The sequence below is a fragment of the Zonotrichia leucophrys genome, chromosome 5 (assembly GCF_028769735.1).
Source record: "Zonotrichia leucophrys gambelii isolate GWCS_2022_RI chromosome 5, RI_Zleu_2.0, whole genome shotgun sequence".
Taxonomy (NCBI): Eukaryota; Metazoa; Chordata; class Aves; order Passeriformes; family Passerellidae; genus Zonotrichia; species Zonotrichia leucophrys.
Genome location: NC_088175.1, coordinates 20,271,440 through 20,287,988, shown reverse-complemented (window position 1 = coordinate 20,287,988; position 16,549 = coordinate 20,271,440). Strand labels below are relative to the sequence as shown.

At 39.9% G+C, this 16,549-nt stretch overlaps 1 protein-coding gene across 1 annotated transcript; it reads left to right on the top strand.

Annotated features, from left to right (window-relative positions):
- The first annotated feature begins 227 nt into the window (after window positions 1-227).
- Window positions 228-16,099, top strand: SRP54 (signal recognition particle 54). The gene is made up of 16 exons (XM_064713519.1): window positions 228-417; window positions 4,123-4,231; window positions 5,579-5,670; window positions 6,249-6,333; window positions 7,247-7,351; window positions 8,978-9,044; window positions 9,131-9,188; window positions 9,876-10,026; window positions 10,933-11,081; window positions 12,420-12,520; window positions 12,625-12,711; window positions 13,123-13,196; window positions 13,402-13,510; window positions 14,283-14,453; window positions 14,916-15,011; window positions 15,631-16,099. The coding sequence occupies exons 2-16, from the start codon at window positions 4,154-4,156 to the stop codon at window positions 15,720-15,722; spliced, it is 1,515 nt and encodes a 504-aa protein (XP_064569589.1). The 5' UTR covers window positions 228-417; window positions 4,123-4,153; the 3' UTR covers window positions 15,723-16,099.
- The last annotated feature ends 450 nt before the right edge of the window (window positions 16,100-16,549 follow it).

The following is a 16,549-nucleotide window of genomic DNA, read 5'->3' as shown; positions in this document are numbered from 1 at the left end:
GCTCGTGCTCGCTCTGCCGCTTGGCGCCGCGCCCGGCCCCTCCCCCCGCTGCTGGCGCGGCCGCGGGGGAGGAGCTCCGCCCTCCGAGCTCCGCCCTCCTTGCCCCGCCCTCCCTGCCCCGCCCACGGCCGCCCCTCCCGCCGCGCCCTAAGGCGGCGCCGCGCGATTCCCGCCTGTGCCGCGCGGGGTGCGCGAGGGACGTTTACACGGCGCCACCTTAACGACGCAGCGGTCCCGCGCGCGCTCCGGAAACGGAAGCCAACGGAGGCCTGTGGGGCGACGGCCAGTGCTGACGTTTCCCTGGTCGGCGGCGGCCGTCACTCCTCGCGATCCAGCGGAGGGAGTCTCGCTGGGCAGCCTCGCCCCGGCGGGCTAGGCTGGGCACGGCTCCGCCGCGGGCCCCGCGCCGCGCTCCCGGTGAGTGCTCGCGCTGCCGCCGTAGCCGCTCTGTAAGCGGGACCGCCACCCGCCGCGGTGAGCCCTCGGCCCGGTCCTGGCGGGGAAGGAGGAGGCACCGGTGCCTGCCGACCCCGGGGAGCGGCGGCAGCCCGGGCCGAGAGGTGCCCTCAGCCCGCCAGGGCTCCGCGGGAGCAGTTCTGGGCCTCCCAGACCCGGCCGCTGCCGCCCACAGCGCCGGGACGGGACTCGTCCAGCCGGGGTCCGCCCGCTGTCCGGGCCAGCCCAGGGCCAAGGCAGCGGCCGGGCTCGTACACCGGACTCTGCCTTCATCATTTTTCCCGAGGAAACGAGGGCATTGGGCCGCAAGCGAGACAGCCGCTCCCGGCTGCTGCCTTAGGGGCGCCTTCCCGTCGTCAGCCGGGTAATTTTAGAAGGTGGAAACTCGTGAGTTGAGGTTGAGCGGAGCTGTCGTAGCTCAGGGCATTCCCGACTATGAAACAGCCGCTTCTCCCTTACAGTGTTAGACTTGCAGTTGGTCTTAATCCGTGTATGTGTACATGTAGTGCAACTTTATTGTACAGTTTTTAAGTGTTCCTTTTGCTTCGTATGTTTTTAAACAGGTGCTGTCTTTCAAAGCAGTTGTTCAAACTGCTGTTACCTGTTAAGCCTATATTTTTTTCCAAAACCCTGTAGATTAGATATTGCTAGTTTAGCTAGAGTGATCTGGTTGGAGGTTTATGGAGGTTTATGCTGGGTGTGTGGGCAGGGGTGGGCAGTCTGTCTCCTCAGAATTGCTTCGCTGCTGGCTTGCTGTGCCTTAGTAAGACATACGCTATTCCTGCTGTGTCTTTGTCCCTGGAATGCCAGTTTGTGGCTGAAGCACAGAGCTCATGGGTCTGCAGCAGACCGTGGCCTGGGAGCTCAGTGTGGCGGTGTCAGGCTGCTGCTGGTAGAGGGGATCAGACTGCACAGAGCAGCTCATGGCCCTGCTCAGCCCTGCTCCGTGTGTGTCTGTGGGTGCTGCCTTGCTCAGCCCTGCTCTGTGTGTGTCTGTGGGTGCTGCCCTGCTCAGCCCTGCTCTGTGTGTGTCTGTGGGTGCTGCCCTGCTCTGTGTGTGTCTGTGGGTGCTGCCCTGCTCAGCCCTGCTCTGTGTGTGTCTGTGGGTGCTGCTCTGCTCAGCCCTGCTCTGTGTGTGTCTGTGGGTGCTGCATTCAGGGTGAGCTGCCCAGAGCTGCAGCTGCCCAGCACACACACCTTCTGCACTGCAGTACTGCTAATGCCTGTATGGCTATCTGCCAGCCCAGGCTGGCTACCTGCTAAAACATCTTGTGTCTTTTTGTCTGGAGTGTGTCTCTCAAATTGGATGGACTGTCACAAGTTCTGTTAATTTCTGTACTTGGCAGCCCTTAGAAATTCTGATGACTTAGGATTTTTTAATGTGCTAGTAAGAGCAGTTTATATAAAAATGCTTAAACTCATCTCCTTAGCAAAGGATTTGTATTATTCCTGTTGTAAGGCTGTTGGAAGAAGCTTTTGGAATTCTGCAGAGGAAACATTCATTTATTAGAATGTAATTAACCTTCTGTATTTGGAGATCTGTAGAACTCTGGAAACTAATTTTAAATATTGAGTATTAACGTGACTGTGTGTTGGTCATCCTATCAAATTTCTTAGCTAATATATCCAAGTTTTATATTTAAGTTCTGTCACTGGTTGCTGTTTTAGCAGCTCAAAGCTTACTGAGGTGCAGCACTGTTTTTAAAGGTTTGGAGGCTTTGTTTTTTCTTACACATTGTGATTATCACAGAAAATTATCTGGAAAATGTTTTGAACATCTGTTTTGCTGAGACTGTTTGGTAGAACCTATTGATGATTAAAATGCTTTTTTAGAATTATTCTGCAATAATATGACTTGTATGCCTTGTAAGGAAACCTTGGAGTTTTACCACTTCAGATAGCATGGAGAAGGCCCCTTCCAGCAATGTAAGAAGATGGACATCAATTTCTATTGTACATCAATTTCCAGTGTACTGTAGAGTACACTAATAGAACAGTAGAGTATTTGCAAATACTCTACTGGCAGAGTTCCTTAAGAAACACAGACTTGTTTTTAAATTAATATTGAGGTGGCATTGTAATGGATATCATTGCTTGTACATTCAATGTACATTAAATCTAAAATGTGTAAATATGTTTGTGTCATTTGCCATACCCAACTCCTGTACTTACACTGGATTTATTTATCCTACATCTTCTGAAGCTCCTGCAGACTTTGTTCTGCATTGTGACCTTAGTGTCAGGGGAGTGTGGGTTAGACTGGCAGGTATTTTTGGGGTTTTGTTGCTGGTCTATTTACCAACTTATATACCAAGTTGGTAACAATAGAAACTCTTAATTAGACAAAGCAATCTGGAGGTTGGCTTATGTGGGAGTCTTATTTTAGCTCTTTTGGAATATGTATTATTTACAAATAATAAAACGTTTTAACATTTTAAAACATCTTAAATCGTGCTTTTTGGGGTTTGTGCAGCTGATAAATCTCAATGTGTGTATACAGTGAGCTGCTTTGTTAGCCACATTGATGACCTGTATATTAAATTAAATAAAATCAGAATGTAGCTAGTGGTGCATTCTTCATTTCAATAAAGGGACTGGCCTTTCTTCTCTGTTTGCTTCTCACTTGAGGCAGGGGGAAGTCCCAAAAATCTTTGAAACTCTCATCTGTTTTGATTACAGAGACTCCCATTGTAGAGAATTTGGCTTTCAGTACTGAAAGGAGGAGATCAAATGTGAGATTCCAGTTTAGGCTATCAGCTAGGAAGTAGTTTCAGCTGAGTACAGAAAAGCAACACTGAAAGTGGAAGATAAACATGAAGTATTTGAAGTGCTTCATTTCAGCAGTAGCTGTGGTGTTGCAAATTTTTGCTCTTCAGAGACATTTTGATTTGCCCTTAATCAGAATTTTAGATTGCTGATTCTACCCTGTGTGCTCCTGAATATTTTGCCTCCTAATGTAGGGGGTGGAGGGGTTTAGCATGTTGACTAGAATATGTACCCTTCAGAAATTACCTTTTTATTGTTTTCCAAGTGTAAATTTTGGTATGATTTAGGCTTATATGTGAGATTTGTGTTTCTAGTGAGCAAAAATAGTCTGTTTTTCCAATACAGCCATTAAAAACTGCAGAATTAATTTTGCTTATTAAAATGCAAGTATGTTTCTAGGGTTACTGAAATGGGAAATTCAGCTTGATTAATGAAAGCTGGATAAAATGCAACTGATAAATAATGTTGAATTTTGCTAGCAAAATATTTTGCTTCTGGCCATACTGTCCGTGCAAGATGCAGTGTTTCTAGGCTGTTCTGCTTGATTTTATTCTGTTATGTAGCATATTGCTGATAAGAGGATAAAAAGCAGCTGGCATTCTTTCTGGAAGTCTGTCTGGACTGTTTTGTTTGTTTTTCCATGGTGAATTCAATGCACATTTATTCTACACAGTGAAATCCTTCCTAATTGAAGTGTGGTATCTCTCTTTTTAAGTAGGCCATGAGGATTGCCTAAAATTAACTGCAGGCCAACATTTCCTAAAAATAACTTTAAAAAGTAAAACTTACGCACTTTCTGGAGTGCAAAGCAGGATTCTTACCCAAAAGTTACTTGAATAATTACTTTGTGAAAGCATGGCTTCAACTAGTTTAAAATGTTATTTAAAAATTTTTTTCCAGATCCTTCTGAGTCGTACTTGAAGCCGCCAAAATGGTTCTGGCAGATCTTGGAAGAAAAATAACTTCAGCATTGCGCTCCCTGAGCAATGCCACGATCATCAATGAAGAGGTGTGTAGTGTACAGATGTCATGGCACCAGCACTGGGAAAAAGTTCTCACAGGCTGATGAGAAGCTTGAAGTGACCTACCTAGACTTCCTTTATCTTCAAGTAAAATTTCTACTAAAGGTTTTAACCCCCTGACAGTACTGCCAGAAATTAAAACTAGATTTATATGTGGGTCATCACCTCAGACATGGTGGGTCCCATGGTCAAAGGGTCCTTGAGCCTGGAGCTGTGTTTAGGGAGATTAGTGTCCTGTGGAGGCAGTGTGTGCCTAAGTGTGGATGGAAGGTGGGTGCCTGCTCTGATTTGTGTGTGTGGGCACAGGCAGACTATGCAGATGTGTATTAGGTGCTAGAAGCTGAAATGTGGAAGAACAAATGTAAGCTTTGCTGTTTGAATTGTGAGGAATGTGTTGTGTTTGCTGCCTTTATGTTCAAACCAGTGTATGGTTCTGGAATTTTGTTTGGCTTGGAATGGCCTGTATTTTCTCTAAGTAAGAGTTTGGAAATAGAACTCAGTGTGTTCTGTCATAGGAGTTCAATGCAAGATGGAAAACTAACTAATGTGATGATTTCAAAGTCTCTGAATACACAGATTGCTAGAAATTATTTTCAGGTGGAAAGATGTGTGGCTTAAAGTAACTAAAAAATAGGCTAATTGAGAGCTGTAGTGTTAAACTTCTGCATAGAGAAAATGTTTTAATGTATCTTCTGCCAGGAGAAAAAAAAATCCTTAATTGAATCAAATACAGCCAAATTAATTTTTTCAGCAATGGAAACTTATCCTGCAAGAGCTCAAGATGTGAAAACGAGGCCATTTATGCAGGTGTTACTTTCAGAAAAATCTTAACTCAGAATAGACAGGGTTTCCAGCTGAGGCACCTGCTTGCCTAAAAGGCATGCAGTCAGAGCAGCAGTCCAGTTTCTGAAAATTCAAGTAGCAGGGTTTGGCTAAGGAATTCCTTTGGCTAAGGAATGCTGTTACAGAATGGTGGTGTGATCTGAGGTTTTGTTAGTGTACTCCCTAAGGAGTACCCAGAGGGGAGTTCTTGCTGCCATATGAGCTGTGGGCCATAATGCAGTAAGAAGTGTTTTGTGTTAGTGTTCTATAGTGTGCAGTTGTTACAGTTGAGAACCTTTCCCTCTCAGATTTAAATTATTTTTACGTAGGAACAAATGCACAGACTTTTTTGTGACAGTTGATTTCATGATAGGACTACATGCATTTAATTTGTGAAAACCATGGTTATATCATAAATAGACTTTCTCATTCTTATTTTGATCTAATAGTGGCCTAGTTAATCTCTGTGTATTGTAAAACAATTTTTCTGATTTTTCTTTTATATTCCAAAGGTTCTAAATGCTATGTTAAAAGAAGTATGTACAGCATTACTGGAAGCTGATGTTAATATCAAACTTGTGAAGCAACTCAGAGAAAATGTCAAGTAAGTGAAATAATCAAAATGCATTTAACTTTTGATATTTGTAAAACTTGTAATTTGAGGTTATAAAAGAACAACTAATGTATAACTTAATATGTTGGGGTTTTTTTAGAAGCACACAGTTTACTTTGAACAGGAAAATATCTGTTTGAACCAAATGTTTAGCCAGTTCCATCAAAAGAGTGTTTGGTCAAATTTAGCCATTTATTTCTGTTACAGGCTTGTTTGAAAATTCTTTTGCTGTCATCAGTTGAGCCGTCTGATAAACAAGTTCTTCATTACTTCCTAGACACACAATCTTCACATGTTCTGTGCTGGCTATAAATAAATCTGTGTATGTGACTAGCACTGTTACTTTGCCTATTTTCAGATTCATTTAAGTAAATACAAGTCTGAAAGATGCATTTTAGAAACCTGTTTTTGTGCTCTGCATAAGAATGTCTCCAATGCATGTCACTTCTTAAGTACATCCTATCTGAAAACTCAGAACAAATCAGGGTGCTGTTGCAGTTCCAAAAACTATTACTAGTTTCAAGTGATGCTTTAGTTATGCTGGTGTTCCATGCTTTTCTCAAATTCAGGTCTGCAATTGATCTTGAAGAAATGGCATCTGGCCTTAACAAAAGAAAAATGATCCAGCATGCAGTCTTTAAAGAGCTTGTTAAGGTAGGACTTCAAAATCCTGCATTGCATCACTTCCCTTGTACAGTCTGGGCTTGGCAGTAGTGCAGTAGCAAGGCAAGCTTTTAGGTGGTTGTGTGGTACCTGCAGTCAGGCTTTCTGATGTGAAAGCACAGCTGCAGTACTGCAAACAGCAGTATTCTCATTGAAACTGCATCCTGGGCATGTCTCAAACTAACTTCAGTTTAAGCTTTGAGTTCAGTTGTTCTTATTCTTCAACTGAAATGTAAAGACAAGAGAGAAGTACTGCTCGCTTCTAGCCTGCCTCTGGTTGTCCCAGAATGCACCTTTGCTACCCTAATGTTCCAACTACAGATAAGCCTTTGGAGAAGTGATAAACAACAACCCAGCAGCTCAATGCAACATTTCTCATTAATCTGCCTGCTTGGTCAAATCAGGACTTGAGTATCTGTATTCTGCCCTCTTTCCAATTTACAGTGTAGTCATTTGTTCTTCTGCAGTCTGTGCCCACAGATCTGGTGGCTCTCAGGAATGTGTCTACCTTCCACTCATTTCACAAGTGAGGCAGCAACCCTACAAAGCCTTGTGTGCTGTAGGATTCTCACTGGAAGAAGCCCATCCTGAGCAGTGACAAGAGGGGTGGAGGTCACCTTTCTGTGGTGCTTGTTACCCTTGTGCCATGTATACAGGCCTCAGCCTGACTGTGCTTGGCATTACAAAGAAATTAACCATCTTGTTGCTGCAGAATTATTATGCAGAGCCTTATATATTATAGATACCTTGGAAGGACTGTTGTTGTTCACTGTAAATCAGCAAAAATCTAAGCCAAATTAAGATGAAACTGCGCAAAAACTGTTTTTCTCCTTTGAATATGAAACCAGGCACCTAGCATTACTGTGACACAGCTGTTCTGTGCCTTCTGTGCTTTGTTCTTCAGCTTGTAGATCCTGGAGTCAAGGCATGGACACCTACCAAAGGAAAACAGAATATTATAATGTTTGTTGGTTTGCAAGGAAGTGGTAAAACAACAACTTGTTCAAAGGTAAGTGCAGTGGATCTCTTTGCATGGTTTTTGATTTGTTTGTTGGTTTTGGTTTGGTTTTTTTTTTTTTTTTGCCTGGGGAAGCTGGTGGTCACTGGGCTCCTTAGGTAGGTTTGGCTTGTGATCTGTGCTGGTTTTGTTAGTAGGAAAGTTCTAACTCACTACCATGTAGAGATATGTTTGCAGAGGGGTTTCTCAGATGAAATGAATGTTGAAAATAAAATTCTTTTGGGACAATTTATGACTTGTAGGACTTCCTTCAAAGATTTTTAAACTGAACTCTTGATGAAACAGTACCCTATAAGAGAGTCTTTATTTGTCCTTGTACTTAGTTAAACCACAGCAGTGTAGTTCACTTTCTAGGTTTAAGACTAAATACTAAGAATGGGTGTTCATGCCATTACGTATTTAGAAAAACAGTGGAATTTGGCCTTTGTATTAGATCCAAGGTATCAGTTAAGTGTAAGTTGATGTGAAACCTCTTCCAGCCCCAGACTCGTTGAGGAAATTTGTGTTTGTATTTTTTTAAGGCTAAAAGAAGAATGCTCTGAATCCACATACGTTCACATCTGCAACAAGGCCTTCCCTGTTTGTTAGTGTGAGGTCAAACAGCACACCATTCCTTGTGGGATTGTCCCCCTTCCTGTGACAGGAGGTTGTAATCCCTGCTTTCCATTTTCCAGGAACCTCCTGGACTGTTTGTGCTTCTCCAGCAGATGTCAGGGTAGTTAAAGTCCCCCCCAAGAACCAGGGCCTGTGACTTTGAGACTGCTTCAAGCTGCCCATAGAAAGCCTCATCCACTTGCTCCTTCTGATCAGGTGGCCTGTAACAAACACCCACAACAGCATCACCCTCACCAATCTGCCCTTTTATCTTAAACCATAAGCTCTTGACTCACTCATTCACCCCAGGACAGAGCTTGGTACATTCCACGTTGTGAGGAGAAATTATCCTGTGGAAAAAAGACACGTCTTCATTGTTTTTGTCATCTCCTTTTGAAGTGCACATATCGCGAAATATTCAGCATAGCCTGCTCTGATTTCAGAAGACTTTCTTAGTGCTTATGTAGGTGAACTTTATTTTGAATGTTTGTATTTGGTCAGTGTTTGTGAATATATGTAGCGGCTGTGAAGCTGAGTGTTGTAGGAAGGTTAAGGATTCTGTCCACTGTTTAAAACATGTCCTTTCAATGGAAATATCTTTGTTCCTCTGAAAGTACAAAAATATAGAGCTGTACAAGTTGTAGCCATTATGGTACTGGATATTGAAGTATTGCATTGGGAAGTTTCTACATGCTAGTCCAATCTGCAGTATTAACACTAAGAAGAATTCAGGAGTTAGTAAAATGGGAGCTTAAGTTATTTGTAGTCATTCCTAGAGATTGCCATTTCAAGAAATCAAAATCAGAAGCAGAGTCAAGCAGGTGTTTTCATCTTGCCATTAATAATCATTTATGATATGCTTTCCTAAATAATGGCCATGCTAAGCATGAACAGTCTTACTCTGTGGCCTTACTTATTGAAGGGCTGGCTTAAGTTTGTATCCTCTGTGTGTGACCTGAGGCTGTTAGAAGTGTCGTGTCAGTGGGACTTTGGTGTAACTACTTGTTTTGGGTTTCATTTCAGTTAGCATACTTCTATCAGAGGAAAGGCTGGAAGACTTGTCTAATATGTGCAGACACATACAGAGCAGGTAACACAGGCTTTAATGATGTAGTTCTCTATCTATAATATTTGAAGATTTCCTTAAGTAGTCCCTTGACTATACCTGTCTTACAGGTGCTTTTGACCAGTTAAAGCAGAATGCCACAAAAGCAAGAATTCCCTTTTATGGGAGGTAAGCATCTTCCAGAAACACTTAAGAGAAAAATTCAACTCCAGTTATGTATTGTTCTGTTCTGAACAGTTTGCACTAAACCCCATCTAGCATGGCCTAATTGCTTTCATTTTAATAATATATTCTGGGTAATACTTGCTCTGATCAGATGAAAATTCTGTCCAGTTCAGTATATTGCCAGGAGTAGCAGGTAGGACAGTGTACAAAGAGATCAGGTGTCCAGGAATAATTCCCTGTGGTGCTTACTCAATGTATATCAGTTCACAGACTTTTACCAGGCATGGCCAGATTTTTGAGAAGTATCTCACAGATCAAAGGATATGATTTTTGGATGCTTAATTTTTATTATCAAATAGAGACAGAGGTGGACCTGAAATGTCTTTTTATAAAGCAGTAAATAACTTTCCCCTAAGATTCACTGAAGGTGAACTGTCTAGGTGCTCAGCTAAATCCTGTTTGAGAGAGGGTCTTGTAGAGCTTACTGCAGCTTCCAGCAGGTGAGACAGACTTCAAGTTTTGTGCTTCAGTTCACTGAGCAGTAAGGCTAAATGGCTTAGGAAGACGTATTTGTAACCGATTTTTGCTTTACATAAGAGGAGTTCCCTCTTGAAATCCAGATAGACTTATAGTTAATAAGTTTATAGTCAAATGATGAAATTCTGAATCTTTGTTTCTCTTTTTGATCAGTTATACAGAAATGGATCCTGTAATAATTGCCTCAGAAGGTGTTGAGAAATTTAAGAATGAAAACTTTGAAATCATCATTGTTGATACAAGTGGACGTCACAAACAAGAAGACTCTTTGTTTGAAGAAATGTTACAAGTTGCTAATGCCATAGTGAGTAGTTTTGAGAAATACAGTAACTTGTCATTTGATGGCAGTTAATTAATCTTTATCCTAATGTTCTGTGTGCATTTTGCTTTAACTCCTAGATGATATTAGAAATTACAAACAGATAGGAATAAGCAAAGGCTAAATGACCAGTGCTTGTTAGTTTTGTGATGGTTTTAATTCTTCTCTTCTTCTGTTCGAGGATGCTTGCATATAATCAGACTGCTGTTTCTGCTTTAACTTTTCCTTTTCAGGATCTTTGCATTGAAAAACTAGATGAAAGAACCAGTCTGGTCTGGTTTCCTTTAACTATGAATACCAAACTTTCTGTGATTGTCACAAATAATTGCACTGAGACAGAGAAGATGATTGGATAACTTTCAAGAGTTTTGATATGTAAATGAAGCTGTTGTTTCTATGGGTTTAAAAAGTCTGGCTATTTGTTTGACTCTGTGGTCTTGCATAACAATGTGACACTTCCCACACAATTCCTGGTAATGCTAACTTATTTTTAGAGGAATGGATGTCTTAAATATCTGAATGTAAAACCAAATTGAAGATGTTATCTAATAAGCGCTTGTTGATACTAATTATCTTATTGGCTCAAGATACTGGCTAAAATCACTTGAATCATAACTAATAAGCACAAACCTATTAAATTGTAATGTTTTATGTTGTAGATGAATCATATAGTCATTCAGCATCAGAATTTTTTAAATGGTTCTTAGATAATACTGTTCATAAAACAGTGGTCCTGTTTTAAACCCTAGCATACAGCTCTTATATACTGTTATTGCAGTAAGTTCTGCTACTGAACCTAAATAATAATAATAATAATAATAATAATAATAATAATGCATGAATATTGTTTAGTGAAGCAGGAAATGATTTTGTGTATCTCATTTCTCCTAGCAACCAGATAACATCGTTTATGTGATGGATGCTTCCATTGGCCAAGCTTGTGAAGCTCAAGCTAAAGCTTTCAAAGACAAAGTAGATGTAGCTTCTGTTATTGTCACTAAGCTGGATGGACATGCCAAAGGAGGTGGAGCCCTTAGTGCGTAAGTACCAGTGGGGTATAACAGTGTCCAACATCTGGCTGTGCGCAGCCAGCTGTGAAATGTGTTAGTGGCTCACAGAGACCTGTCCTGGGGAGTGTCACTGGCACACTGCACAGAACCTAAGGCAGTCACAGTCACACTTAGATTCTTATCCTTCTTCTGGTGGGTAGAGTCACCTGCTGATGATACTTAACATCAGCATTCAGTGATAGGATGTATTTTCAGTATTGTCACAGGTCAGACTTTTGTCTTCTGAAATCTGCATCAAGCAATATTCATTGCCTATTGTGTATTAGGCATTTTTCCAGGAAGATAAATTTGGGCTCAATAGATATGACTTAAATGAAGAGTTTTGCATCTCAAGAGATTTTTTCCAAAAGGGGAAAAGCTGTACCTCATCATATGTGACATTAAAACTATAATACAGATCAAACTCCTGGAGTGGCAGTGTCCAGAAACTTGATGAAAAGTTGTCTGCTGTCATACTTACCCAAATTCCATTCTTGTTGGACTTTACATGTCCTGTATCTTGGCAGAGTTCTGACCAGAAAATGCTACATTTTATCTTCAGCCTTTTATGATTGTTTCAGCTGCCTTTCAGTGATACAGCTTGTCTGGAGCGGAGATGTTTTGTTAAAACAGTCAAAATAACTGCCCCTGACTTGCTAAATCCCTGCCTGTCTTTGACCTGAAATGTTAGAGTTCCTACACTGCCATATGTATTTTGCTTTATCTGTAGCATAATGTTGGAAGACTAAAGCTTTTGGTATTTTCATTTTCCTGTTGTTTGAGTGTCGTATGCTTGTGTGCTTTGTGTGTGCTGTGTTTGCCCTGTACTGTCTGTGGACTGGAAACTAAATTTTATCTAAAAGATAATGCCAGTGTGGTGGAAAGGTTCTGAGTTTTCTTATGTTGGAGCTTTTTCCTGTGTTGAAAATGAGATTGTCTTTTGTGTGAGGTACCTTGAAGAAATTGAAATCAATGCCTGTCATCTGACATTATTGTCATTAGTATCAGTAATAGCCCAGTATTTGGATAAACTGGAGATGATTTGTTTTTTTCTTTCCTCTCAAGTTTCTTAAACTCAGCAATGAAAATTAGCAAATTCTATTTCTGATTTTTTCCAAACAGAGTTTGTATTTTATAAAATACTAATGAGAGAACAATCATTTTAACTACTCTGAGCTAAACATCCAAGTGCAGGGTGTTTTTTCAGTAATGGTGTGAGGAGTAGGGCAGATCCTTCAGACAGAATGCACAGTGTTGATGATACCTAGCTGATTATAGTATAGAAGATGGATGGTGAGAGGCCATTTCATAAAATATATTTTATTGCAGGGTTGCTGCCACAAAGAGTCCTATTATTTTTATTGGAACTGGCGAGCACATAGATGACTTTGAGCCCTTCAAAACACAGCCTTTCATCAGCAAGCTGCTTGGTATGTCCAATGTACAACTGTACTTAAAAGACACTTAGAATTGGATAATGGAAAGTCAAAGGGTATTTTTTAATGCTAATTTCAGATCTGTTTTCTTTATCCAGGTATGGGTGATATTGAAGGATTGATAGATAAAGTAAATGAGTTGAAGTTGGACGATAATGAAGCACTCATAGAAAAGCTAAAACATGGTAAGTTATTCCCAGGATCTGAATTGCAGGAGCATTACAGTGACCTGACCGTGGCAGGCGCTCTGTGACGGAGACCACTGAGTTCATTTGTGCTGTGTGTAGACACAAACAACTTGTTCATGCTCAGTGAAGAACAGGTTTTTTTCCTCCAGTAAATGTGGCAGCCAAGTAAATTGAGTTGTGTTTTTCAAACAAAAGTCTGTCAGACTACAACTGCAGAAAAACTAGCTTAATGGTTCAGCATGTGCCATCTGAAACTGTTTAGCCATATGAAGAGTGAGGAGGTTTATTTATCTACTTATTTATGTAGTATAATATTTACCTTATGAATAAAGAGTAATTAAAAAAGGAAAGTAAGAGCAAAATGCTGGTGTGACTTCCGCTAACTTTTCTTTTGTTGTTGTGCTTCAGGTCAATTTACATTAAGAGATATGTATGAACAATTCCAAAACATCATGAAAATGGGACCATTCAGTCAGATCTTGGTTAGTTATCCCCAAAATAATTTTATTTTAAAACTCTTACTTGAAATTTGTTATAATCTGTGTTCTGTTTTCAAAAAAGTGAAAGTATTTGCCTACTGCAGTATGCAACTACTGAACTAACAGTTGCTGTCTATATTTCTTTCTGCTTAATAAAGTTAGCGTTGCCTATTCTGACACAGCTTATGTTTTCCTTTCTTGAAACAAGGGCATGATCCCTGGTTTTGGAACTGACTTCATGAGTAAAGGCAATGAACAGGAATCAATGGCAAGGCTAAAGAAACTCATGACTATAATGGACAGTATGAATGATCAAGGTAATACAAATTTCACCCTCTTTTTTTTTCTTGATTGTTGAACAAGCTTATTTAGAGAGATGTTTCTGGAAAAATTCATATTGCAGCATGTACAATGACAGAAAATGACAAGAAATATTTAACATTCTTGGGAATCACAAGGAGTACACGTGTCTCCAAATTTCTTAATAAATCTAAATAGCTAGAGATATTTTTCCTGTTGCTGCTCTGTCCTGTGTAGAGTAGGTGGGATTTCAAATAATTTCCATTCTATTGGAAATCAATGTACTTTTAGTCATTGTATTGTAACTGTTCATGAATTATAAATGCTATACTTGCAAATTGATAAGGTATGTTAATCTTTAATCTGACACTGCTGTCTTTTTCCTACTCACCCTCAAATTTACTTGGTGACATAACCTGGTCTCTGGAATTCTAAGTGTTGTTTCTATTCCACCTAGAATTCCTTCAGTAGTATGCTCTTACCTTTGTGCTAAACCCATTAATATGGCTTTAGACCAAGTATCCCAAGAGCATAATTTATTCACACAGCTTTTTTGTATCACAGTGATTAACATATGAAGATAAGAGCTTCTTAGTATTACTTCCTAGAATATTATGCCTCAGTGAATTATGTAAAATTTTGCAATGTCACTTTTAAAACTTAAGTTTTTATTCTCTGTCTCAAAATTAAATTCTCAACAGTGAAAACAGGTTTGCTGTTTGTTACCAATTGTAACAGTTTTTAATGTCAGTGACTCAATGGATTTTCTTTTCCACACTGTAATTGCAGAACTTGACAGTACAGATGGTGCCAAAGTTTTCAGTAAGCAGCCAGGAAGAATCCAAAGAGTAGCAAGAGGCTCTGGTGTTTCTACCAGAGATGTTCAGGAGCTATTGACCCAATACACAAAGTTTGCACAGATGGTGAAAAAGATGGGAGGCATCAAAGGGCTTTTCAAAGGTAAAAACCTCCAAACCAATACCAAAAACCCCACTCTAAAATTTATTAACTAAGGGGGGAGGTCACTTGCTGTGTGTACACAGAGGAAATGAGAAAACACTGATTACAGAGGGGAGAAAGTGAGTTGTAGCTTGCTCATTTTCACAATGTTTGAAATTTCTTTTATTTCACTGGTAAGAGCTGCGCTGTTCTTCATGACACCAGTGTGTAACTTAGCAAGGAAAGCTACTGTATTTCTGTCAATGCAGACTTGATTGCTACTACAGTACAAACACTTCAGTCTGGTTTGTGGAGCGCAGGGAGTGTTCATCCTAAATGGACTTTTAGTGGCTGAGGTAGTAACTTCTAATAATGGGCTCGTGGATATGAATCTAGAATTAGGAGGTAACATTTGGATTTATTTTGTTTCTAGCACCATTTGTTAATCCGCTTTCTTATGATTGCTCTTTTCTTTTTATTTAGGTGGTGATATGTCCAAGAACGTAAACCCATCTCAGCTGGCCAAACTGAATCAGCAGATGGCAAAGATGATGGATCCAAGAGTTCTTCATCATATGGGTAAGTGCTGACATTTTATAGCTTCAAGAGAGGACTGTCAGTTATAGTGGAGCATTTGAAATACAGAAGTGAGGAAGGGGATGAGAGACTATCTGCAGGATATATCAATATTGAGTATTTCTGGGGTTTTCTAACAAGAATCAGAAAGTTGAGTCCAAATAGTTTGCACTTAGCAGTGCTTAATCTAGTTTTTCATTTGGATTCAGCTCTCAAAATGAGTGCTTGGAATGGTGAAGGATGTCTGTGGTAAAGCAAATCTTCCTAGACTTCCCTTCCCTTGTCTTCTAAGATTTGCTCAAGTGATTAAATTTGACAAGAGCAACTTTAAATAAGGCCTCCCACAACTGAACCTTACTGACTGATAATAGTCATTCCATCAAGTTTTTTCTTCTGTCTAGTTCTTAATGCACAAATCATCTTAAAGCCTGATGTTTTGCAGACCTTTCTGTAACTACTCACTCCATTCTTTATATTCAATAGCTGTTTAAACCTGGTTTGACAGTTTGGGCTTCTGCCTTTTTATATTACTGGAAGTGTGTGTATACAGGAATGATGCCTCAAGCAAGAGAGCCGTGCCTCAGTTCATTAACACTTCCATGTTCTCACTTATTTTCTGCAGGTGGCATGGCTGGTTTGCAGTCAATGATGAGACAGTTTCAACAAGGTGCTGCTGGAAATATGAAAGGCATGATGGGATTCAATAATATGTAAAGAAGCCTTAATACAAATGGACTTGGTTGACTCTTCATTGCAACTTCAGTGAATGAATTTGCTTTCTTCCTTTTTACAGTGATGAGAGAGTGGTCTTTTGAAATCTTACCCAGGCTTCTCAGTTTCTACATCTAATTTCAGAAAACTATTTTTGCTTAAATTAGTTCCTCTCCACTAATAACTGATGGCACAAAGAGCAATTCAATTTAATAAAACAAAATCATGATGTAAAATTTTAATATTTAGAGACACTTTTTAATCGTTTACATCAAATGGCAGCCATTATATTTGTAAACAACCCTGATCTTTGGTTATAGTAACATAAAATGTCACAAGTATACTGTAAAATAAAATTTAAGTGGTTATAAACAAGGGAATGGCCTGTGTCTTCAGTTCCTTTTAACTGTCCTTTTAGTGTGTAATGAGATTGTTTTCCTAGTTTGATTTTTTTTTTTTTAAAGACTGTTGTAACTCATGTTTGGCATAAATATGCTAAGAATAGCTCAGTACCTAAAAATGTGCTGTTGGTGCTCATCTGTGGAGCATTTTTAGAATGTGGATGTGCTTTGCTCAGGTTTGTACAAGACTTTGTCATATAGAATTTCATCATTCTTCCCCTATACACAAAGAATCAAGGGACTGAAAAAATACAAGTGTGCAGATACCAAACTGTCTTGTATAATGAAGATAATCTTCATACCAGGCTGCCAGTTAAGCAATTCCTTTTTTCTGGAGGTAATTTCTAAAGCATAATAGGTGGAATTCTGTGCTGCTACTGAACTTTAAACAGAGATAGCTGTATTTGTCAGAGCATATTGCCCAAACTC